The 10,600-nt window shown below is 38.3% G+C and overlaps 1 protein-coding gene across 1 annotated transcript in view; it reads left to right on the forward strand.

Annotated features, from left to right (window-relative positions):
• Positions 1 to 8,569, forward strand: part of LOC136851389 (uncharacterized) — a 9,710-nt gene extending 1,141 nt beyond the window's left edge. The window contains exons 2-5 of the mRNA XM_067125469.1: positions 4,510 to 4,651; positions 4,956 to 5,642; positions 6,091 to 6,261; positions 6,900 to 8,569. Of these exons, the coding sequence (XP_066981570.1) occupies positions 4,510 to 4,651; positions 4,956 to 5,642; positions 6,091 to 6,261; positions 6,900 to 7,070 (1,171 nt within the window). The 3' untranslated portion in view covers positions 7,071 to 8,569. The remainder of the gene's footprint in view (positions 1 to 4,509; positions 4,652 to 4,955; positions 5,643 to 6,090; positions 6,262 to 6,899) is intronic.
• The last annotated feature ends 2,031 nt before the right edge of the window (positions 8,570 to 10,600 follow it).

Below are 10,600 nucleotides of genomic sequence, written 5' to 3' on the forward strand. Positions count from 1 at the left end.
TTTATATTGTCCTTCTGTTGCAGATGTGGTTAATACATGTGTCTCATCACTTTCATTCTCTTTCTCTCCAAGATGTTAAAATTGATTATTTAGTACTCTCTCTCTCTCTCTCTCTCTCTCTCTCTCTCTCTCTCTCTCTCTCTCTCTCTCTCTCTCTACAATAAAAAAATGTATATTGCTGCTGTATCTCAGTAAATATGAATTATTTATGTAAATTTAGTTCCTAGCATTATGTTATTCAAAATGGATACGTCTCTTACCAACCAAAATCGTCGAAATACGGACGTTATTTAATTTGCAAAAAATACCAGTTAACAAATAACAGTGCAACGCATACTTGCATATGGAAATTGCGTACGTAATTCCTACGCTTGAAGATTTATTCCGGGCATCATGCATATATGCATAAGTAATCTTTCAAATGGACGTGAATCCATAAATGTGTATTTGACTAACACTGCTTATTCAAGAGTTGTTTTTTAAATTTTTATTTATTTATTTATTTATTCATTTATTTTTTTTTTTTTTTTTGCAAAATGTGAATCTACAAACAGTAACATATTTCGCGTATTACTGTCAAATTAAGAGGCATTTGAAGATACAAATCCATAGTTATGTATGGGTACATATATTCAAAAATAAACCCCTACAGAGAGCTTTCGGGAATCTGTTCGATCCCCGTTTGAGATTGAAAGGGGGAATCGAGCAGATTATTTAAAAATATGCCTCTACAGAGAGCTTTCGGGAATCTGTACAGTACTGGTAAAGGCGCTGTTGACATATTTCTTTTTTTTGTGGTTATTTTAAATAGAAACATATTAATGTATTTTTTCTCGTGTTTATTTTTTGAAGTCTGAAAATTATTGCTACATAACGCATGTAAACACAACCACACACACACACATATACATAATACAGAGTTAGAGAGAGCAATATCCCATCCAAGTCTATTTATTTTTTCATTTAACTGAGCGTTGGAAAAACGAGACGTTATTTTGAAAAAACAGCAAAATTCTTTTCTAATCATTATAGCAGCATGAAATAGCATGAAACAATATTTCGACTCTATCAGTTCCATTTCGTAAATCAGCCCAAAGTTCAGAGTAAAAAAAGAAAATAAAAAAAGTATTTGCATGTTAGGATAAGCCTTTTGAAATATCAAACCTCAATGCACAAAAAAAAAAACACGACAGATATTCTCGCAAACAAGCCGTCAAAAATCGAGAGAAAAAAACAAATAAAAAATCGAGAGAAAAAAACATAAATAAAAAATCGAACGGGAATTTCAATTAAACCACAGAACTGATCCACTTTGTATTTTTTTTCTTTCCTTTTTTAAATCGATAAAAAAATTGAAGATTAAAAAAAATTAAATGGTAAAAATCGAACGGGAATTTCAATGAAGCCACAGAAACTGACCCAAATTTTATTCATTTTTTTTTTTTGCTTTCATTTGTTAAGTCGATAAGACACTTTGAAAAAGAGCAAAAAAAAAAAAAAAAAGAAAAAACAGAACCGGAATTTCAACTAAGCCACAGAAACTAACCCAATTTTTTTCTTTTGTTTTCATTTGTTAAATCCATAAAAAAATGACAAAAAAAAAACACTGACCCCAGTTAAATTTGCAACCTATATCAAAACAAACCACACGCAAGGCTAACATGCGAGGCAATTTGTATGTCTTAATTTCTTTACATGTTTTTAAATGTTTCTTAATGTTTTTAACTGTTTTTCGTCCAGTGGCTGGATTACATGAAAGCCGAAATGATGACCTTGTTGGGAGAAATGCATAAACATCCAGCGCAGCAATTGAGGCTTCATTATTTATATTCGCAAAGGCAAAACTGACCTACACGCTAATTCATACAAGCTTTTGCTCTCTCTCTCTCTCTCTCTCTCTCTCTCTCTTAATCTATCTATCTATCTAAATATTCTTACATACTTACATTCTCTCTCTCTCTCTCTCTCTCTCTCTCTCTCTCTCTCTCTCTCTCTCTCTCTCTCTCTCAATATATACTGTATATATATATATACATATATATATATATATGTGTGTATGTATGTATGTATGTATAAACAATACATGATCTTCAGAACTGTCCTCTTCCCACAGCTCTAGAATGGACTGAATGCAATAATCTATCACTACAAGCAACTAGCCATGCAAATCCATTTCGTCTCTCCTCAATTAATTACAGCAATCTCAAAGCATCCACTTATTCATTTGGTCATTCGAGAAATTCAAGCTTCTCTTTCAAGCTGGGGCGAATATAAAAGCTGGCTTTGAAACGTTGTCAGAAATAAAATCTTGTCTCACTTATTTGAGAGAGTTAAATCTTTATTTCAATCGCTTGTAGAGAAAAATATGCGGACAATCAGTCATCAACATTTTCTGATAACATCCTCGTTCAATCACAAAAGGATAAAGTAATATTCAATCACTCGGTAAAGAGAAACCCTCACTTAATATAATTAATTAGATAAGGTTTATTTTCGCGATTCACTGAATGAACAAAAATCTTCTTCGGATGTTTAAATGAGGGACTTAGGTCTTTGCTTTTAATAAAATTGGGCCTTTAATTTGACGAATGATTATAGGAGGATATTAATATAAAAGTTAATGTCCTCCTATAATTATTCGTCAAATTAAAAGCACAATTTTATCAAAAGCAAAGACCTAAGTTCTTCATTTAAAGGTTCGAAGAAGATTTTTCTTCACCCAGTGAATCGCAAAAATAAAACCTCATCTAATTATCTGTAACAATTTCAGCGTCCATTCAGTCATTCACAAAGAATTATAGCCCTCATTCAGTAATTCACTCGCTTCATTCACCCAGTTCTTATTCAGTCATGTGCGGGTGAAAAAGTGTTTCAATAAATTATTCATTAAGATTAAATTCCCTATTTGTTAGTTGTTTAAAATAATAGCCATCATTCAGTTATTAGGAAGGGCATACATTATATATATATATATATATATATATATATATATATATATATATATTACATATAAATATAAATATACACTGTAAAATCATTAACACTCATTCAGTCCGGCGCGAAATTAAAAACCAGTATTTACTCACTCGCGAAACTAACAGCTCGCAATTAGTATCCAAGAATTAAAAAAGAAATAAAGGAAACTGATTCTCCAGCTAACAAAGGGTCAAGTCTATTGAATCATTCACAAGACTGCAAACGTCATTTAAAAAAACTGGAATTATACAGTAATTCCTTACATCATTCTCTAGTGAAAATATCATACGAACAGCGATGAACAAAGGAAATATGATAAACAAGGAAGAATCACCGAGAGTTGCCGGTAACCTCCGGAACTCGGTAACTCACGGGAATTACCGAGGTTCTTCGGTAATGTGAAATGACCGTAAGGTATTCTTTCGGTAACTATTTTGGTAACCTTTTTCATGCACCGTTTTAGAATCACAGAACGCTCGTGGTAATCTATGTCACGATCTGCTGAAGAATTGACGAATATTTCTGGTTATATTTATATAAACTCGTTCTAGACTCGTAAAAAGATGCCATCTCTTCTCGTTTCCAAATGTCTTCATATCGTCTGCCGTAAAGGACACGGCGTTAATGACCTAGTTGCTGTAACGCCAGTTTTAGTAGTCATGAATCAATCAGTCAATCCGTAAAGGGACAACCCAGCCCTACTTGCCCCGCCCGAAAAAAAAACAAAATCTGGCAACTTCGTCACGCACTGCTGAAGGAGAATTACCGAGCGTTTCAGGTAATAACTTCCGTAAGAAACTGCAGATCTAATCCCACAGGGGTCTCCGTAATATGCCGACCCCTGGGGTCCCTAACCAACGTCCCCCTTGCCTTTCCACCCCCTCCCCCGCCAAAAAAACTGGTTTTCGGTGCGAATTCGCTTGTGACTCTAGGCGCGTACCCACTGTTGCTAGGATGGGTGCCGGCACCACAAGGCAACATTACCCATGCAAGCGAACTGGTTCAGGCGGCATGAGCAAATTTGGGAAAGGGGGTGGGGAGGGAGAGAGAGTGGGAAATATGATGTGTCCTTACATTCTCCTGGAGAATATAATGTATCATTTACACTTTTCTGGGCAACATATCATTACAGTTTCATGGGAAATTTAATGTACCCTACATTTTCCTGGGAAATAAAATGGATCCTTACAGTTTTCCTGGGAAATAATAATTACGTTTTCCTGGAAAATATATATGTATTAACATTTTCCTGGGAAATATATCATTACATTTTCCTAGAAAATATACTGTATCATTATATTTTCCTGGGAAATAGAACGAATCACTAATCGGCAGTCTCTGCCCAAATCTCTCTCTCTCTCTCTCTCTCTCTGTCTCTCTCTCTCTCTCTCTCTCTCTCTCTCAATGAATATTAATCAGCAGTCACCGTCCCAATCTCTCTCTCTCTCTCACACACACACACACACACACACACGCACGCAACACAATTCCTGAGACGAATAAACGAAGAATTCCCTTCTGCGCCTCCTACAGGTACTGCGGTTCAGACAACTACTACGGCGACAGGGCTCACCAGAGGAACTGGGAAGATGGCACCCGATCCCTCGACAACTACAAGCGCAGGATGATCGCCGCCTTCGAGTTCTTCCACAAGCTCAACGTCAAGTACTACTCGGTACGTAAGGACGCCCCTCTCCTGCAGTAGAGAATGTCGCTATATATGTGGAGACAGAGCTTTACTGCAGTAGAGAATGTTGCCACATATGTGTAGACAGAGCTCCCCTGCAGTTGATTCTTTCCTCTGTTTTCCCACTCACTGCCTCTCCGGCAGTAGAGAATGTGCCCTGTGAGATGTGAAATCACATAGTCACATAATCATGTGCCCTATAAGAAGTGAAACCACATCATAAATGTGAAGGCAGAAGATTTGCTGTTACTGAGACAATATTCATTCCCCCTTTTTCCATCTCCTGCCGCAGGTAAGCGACCGCGACATGGCCCCCGAAGGCGACAGCTACGAGGAGACCAACCGCTACCTGGACGAGATGGTGACCTTGGCCTGCGACCTGCAACGCCAGACGGGCATCCGGCCACTCTACTACAGCGCCGATCTCTTCACTCACCCTCGCTACATGAACGGCGCAGCCACCAACCCCGACGCCCACGTCTTCGCCTACGCCTGCGCCCAAATCAAGCGCAGCATGGACGCCGCCAAGCGGCTGGAGGCCGAGAACTTCGTGTTCTTCCACCCGCGCGACGGCTACCAGCACGTCCTGCAGCGGCAGTTCTTCAGGGACATGTCGCACATGGCCCAGATGTACCGCATGGCCGCCCAGTACAAGGAGAAGATCGGCTACCGCGGCCAGCTGCTCATCCAGCCCAAGCCCGCCGACCCACGACGCCACCAGTACGAGTCCGACGCCATGGCCGTCATGTACATGCTGCGCCACTTCAACCTCGACAAGCAGTACAAGCTGTACATCAAGCCGGCCTTCTCGCGCCAGATGAACCGCACCTACGAACACGACGTGTACATGGCCGCCGCCTTCAACATGCTCGGGTCCGTCGACGCCTCCGACAGCTTCCCCGAGGTTAACGGAACTTCCGATCTCTGCGCCCGCAACGTCCGCGACGCCACTTTCGTCATGAAGTGCGTGCTGGAACAGGTAAATTACACGACGACATTACTCCTTTAACAAATTGAAGGTCCGGTGATATTCATTAACAGGTGTTTTAATAACTACTGACGAAGAGAGGAGCCCCTCAATCGTTCTTCCCCTCTGTGACGTCACTCTTAACAAAATGACACGCCCTATGAGATTTCATGACAGGTGATCCAACTACTGACGAAGAGGGGAGTTCCTCAATTGTTCTTTCCCTCTGATGAAGTAACTTACTAACAAATGAAACGCCCAGTGATATTGAATGAATTTATTGACGGGTGATCTAACTGCTGACGAAGAGAGGAGTTCCTCAATCGCTCTTTCCCTTTGACGACGTAACTTATTAAAAAAAAAGAAACGCCCAATGATATTGAATGAATATCATGACAGGTGTTCCAACTACTGACGAAGAGAAGAGTATCCTTCAATCTCCCTTTCTTTCCATTTTCAGGGAGGTCTTCAGCAGGGCGGCTTCACCCTGGGAGGACGCGTCCGAAGGGAGTCCGTCGAACCACGCGACCTCTTCCACGGACACATCCTCGCCATGGACTGCTTCGCCAGAGCCCTCAAGAACGCCGCCCGAATGATCTCCGACGGGAACTTCGCTCGCAGCATCCAGCAGGTGAGCTTGTTGTCCGGAAAGTGGGCTTGTTGATTCACTCTGAGGTCTCCGGGACGGGCAATCTAGTGCCGTCGTGTATTCTAGACCCGGTAGAGAAAGGCAAGAATAGCTTCCCATAAATCCCACCCTTTTCTTGGGGTTACGGTAAAAAAAATCCAAAAAATCCCACCCTGTTCCTCGCTGTAGAAGCACATAAATCCCACCCTTTTCCTTATGGTGACGGTAAAACTCCTCAAAAAATATCCTACCCTATTCCTCAGGCTGTGGTAAAAATCTTCTAAAAAATCCATCCTATTCCTCAGATTGTGGTAAAAATCCTCACTAAAAATCCCACCCATTCCCCAGGCTGTGGTAAAAATCATCCCCAAAAAATCCCACCCTATTCCTCAGGTTACGGTAAAACCCTAACGTACAGATACGACCTTCACAATATAAAAATAATCTTAATACAAATCCCACAAATTTATTCTCATTAAGAACATCTTCACAAAAAAATCCCATCCCATTCCTCAGGTTGCGGTATAAGTCTTCACAAAAAATTCCACCCTTTTCTTATGGTTCCGGTAAAAATGCTAACACACATCCACGCAAATCCCCTAAATCTCATCTTCTTCTTCTTCCTCTTCTCTCCGTGACAGCGCTACTCTTCGTACAAGTCCGGCTTCGGCGAGAGGGTTGAGCAGAGCAGCGTTAACTTCGAGGAATGCGAAGACTACGTCCGCAAGTGTGGGGAGCCCCAGCCTCAGTCCAGCCGCTACGAGCATTACGAGAACATGTTCAACTACTACGTCTTCCCCCCACGCCACTAAGTCGATGAACAACGAACACGCCAAGGCCCCTTCTTCTCCGGGTAGTAGATCAGCGCGTCTACTCGGTCCCCAGGATAAGATTGTCGCTGCATGGCGTCGTCGACGTGACCAAGATTACGCCCCCCACCCCATCCCATCCCCCTGGCTGGAGAAGATTATAACATCGTGTACTGGCGGCTTTCTGAGATATCATTTTTTTCAGTTGAAGGAGATTCTAACATCGTAGGCTCTTTCAGAGATCATTTTTCAGTTGGAGAAGATTCTAACATCTTATTTTGGCGTCCTTCAGAGATCATCATTTTTCAGTTGGTGAAGATTCTAACATCTTATTTTGGCGTCTTTCTGAGATAATAATTTTATCATTTTTCAGTTGTTGAAGATTCTAACATCTTATTTTGGCGCCTTTCTGAGATAATACTTTGATAATTTTTCAATTGAAAGAGATTCTATTTATCATCACAGACTCTTTCAGTGTTATTTTTTCAGTTGGAGAAGATTCTAACATCTTATTCTGGCGCCTTTCAGAGATCACAGTTTTTCAATAACTTTTTTGTATCTGGGACAGGAAACATTACCACCTTTAGTTTTTTTATTGATTGTTTGACTGGGAATTGAATCCATACCAATGAGAATATTTTATTCTGAAATAGAGAAAGATTTTGGCGCATAAAAACAGCATCTAGATCAGAAAGAAAAATGTTACAATAAACAAATAAGTTTTTTATACTTGGAAATCAGAAGGAATAGGATGAAATGAAAATCTATTTGAATCATTAGTTTGGCAACAGATAGTGCTAAGAAGAAGAATCATTTAAAGAGAGCTACGACCTCGCATTCCACACTAAATTCTCAAGATACTAATGGAAATACATCAATTTGAAAGCAATAATCTTGCTAGAAATAAAAATAATAATTTGCAATGGAAATCTGCAAAAACATAGAAGCTACTTGGTCACCAAATAGCTTTAGACGGCTTTAAATGCACCAGCTGTCGAGATTGAAGTTAGTAAAGTATATGAAACGGTCACAAAAGCTACAGATGGAGTAATAGCCACCCCCACCCCCTTCCCTCCCCTCTCAGATGGAATCGTCTTGTAATCCTCACCCTCACAGTGCACCAGCTGAAGAATCATACCGTTGGGAATCTTGGAATCTTACTTACCCTTGGATAAAAAAAAAATACCCTTCAGTAAAAAAGACTTATTAGGAATTGTTACCCTAATCTGATCCCCCCCCCGCCTTTTTTTTTTTCTTTCATTTCATTTTACTTCTAAATATAATTTTTTTCCTCATAAATTCCATTAATAATGAAAAATTAACTTGAGATGGACTAAAAAAATTTTTTTTTAGAATTCTCGAAGGCATCTTAACTAAAACTGTCATGTGATAATCTCCAAAATAAAAAAAATGATGTAATCATTTTTATGTTTATTTTATTTTTTATAATACATCAAGCATACCATGTATCCTGTTTCAATAAAATCGCACTAAAAATTAAATGGTTTTTTATGCTTTTCAGTTCCATGTGACATACCCATGACATACCCATGTGTGGTTAAAAAAGCACTATAAAAGTTGAGCATTTCACGAAATGTTCAATATTAAAATTTACTCGTGATAAAAGGGAACATTGTGATTGATTTTTCCATCTGAACGTCGTCAAAATAAACTAGTTTTTCATTTTATTTATCTCTTTTAATTTTATTAAACATGAAAAGAAAGCTCTTCACTGAACATGCTACCTACCCATTCAAATCTCTTTTAAATTTAGAACTTGCTTTTGAATTTCGAGAGAGAAAATAATTCTAATAAAATACTATCATCTATGAGTTCCACCACCTTATTTTGAAGGCAAAAACACGGCTTTAGTGGAGACTAAAATCAACAAAGGCCTCAGCCTACTGTCCTTTGGGACCCCAGACGTGACAGGCCTAGGCTGAATAAAATCTCAAAAAATATAAATAAAAAATAGCTCTTTCTGCCTGCAACTGAAAACTGCAAATGATTTGAAGTACAATGTTTCCCACAACAACGTTATAAACTGGTAATTAAGAGCAATATACCTAAGACAAAGGGAAGGCCACAGTCAGTCTGATAAAGTACTGACTCATATCTCCTGTTAAGGTTATGTTCAAAATTAGTAACTAAACCTAGTGGGCGTCCCATGTAGTACTCTACTGCTACCTGTATTCGAGCAGGCAGTCTGGGAAGGAATAATCTAGGTCACTATCTTAACACCCTTGAAGAGCACTGGAAGAGTAGATACCTACCCCGCCCCACCCAGGCCGAACAAACAGGTTTGCAGAAGGAGGGTGGATATGTCGTGTTTCCCCTACGCCACCCGGGGAGGACCAACAAGATCAGATCCTCTCGGATTTTATTTTATAGATTAACTGTCAGCACACATGCAATTCTCGAGGTTAATCACAAATGCATTACAAAAGAAGTTTGTGATATTAAAAAGTTTAGACTAAGGTGCCCCTTGGCTTGTATAAGATCTCATCCCCACTGTCTTATTTGTGTAAGATCTCACATAATTGTTTAGGCTGTATCAGACCTCACCCAGCTAAACAGACCTATAAGATCTCACCCGACTAAGCTATATATAACAGATAAGATGAAAACGAACTTCTTCCTACACTTTACAAGGAAACGTCAAGGACGCTTACCCATAAATGTCATTGACATCTTGGCGATCATGTTCAGTTGAATGTTGTCTTCTGAGCTTGTATCTGGACAGTCAGATAGATCTGCAAGACCTAAAAGAGAAGTAGGTTAGCCTGCAAAAGATATATACTAAGTTATATATATCGTTATTGTATTTATGAATATTTATATATACTAGAGTATATATATATATATATATATATATATATATATATATATATATATATATATAGTATATGTATATATCTGTATATATAAATAAATATATATATATATATATATATATATATATAGTATATGTATATTATATATATATAAATATATATATATATGTATATATATATATATATATATATATATATATATATATATATATATATATATATATATATATATATATATATATATATGCATACAATATATATACATATATATATACATCATATATATACATATATATATATACTGATACATATTGTATTCATTAATGCATACGAGCGTGCATTCGATTCACTCTTGCAACCCCACATAAAAAAAAAAAAAATCGTTCCCACGCTTACCCTCCCTCACATCATATTCGCCAAAATGAACGCGGGAGGCGTTCAGTAACATTCAGTGAAATTCGTGCGAATTGAAGAACGAAACAACAACAACCTACAACCCGGGCTAAATTAAACCCGAAATGGTCTAATTCTTGTACTCCCTTCATAAAACAAATATGCATTGGAAAGGGGATTCTTGTAAAAAAAAAAATCATGCATACTTCCTGTGGCCCTGATATTGAGAGGAAGAAGAGTGAGCCCTTTTAGTATAAATGCTTGTAAACACACAGTTCATTGAGAGAGAGAGAGAGGAGAAAGAGA

Source organism: Macrobrachium rosenbergii, chromosome 23 (assembly GCF_040412425.1).
Source record: "Macrobrachium rosenbergii isolate ZJJX-2024 chromosome 23, ASM4041242v1, whole genome shotgun sequence".
In the NCBI taxonomy this organism is placed as follows: Eukaryota; Metazoa; Arthropoda; class Malacostraca; order Decapoda; family Palaemonidae; genus Macrobrachium; species Macrobrachium rosenbergii.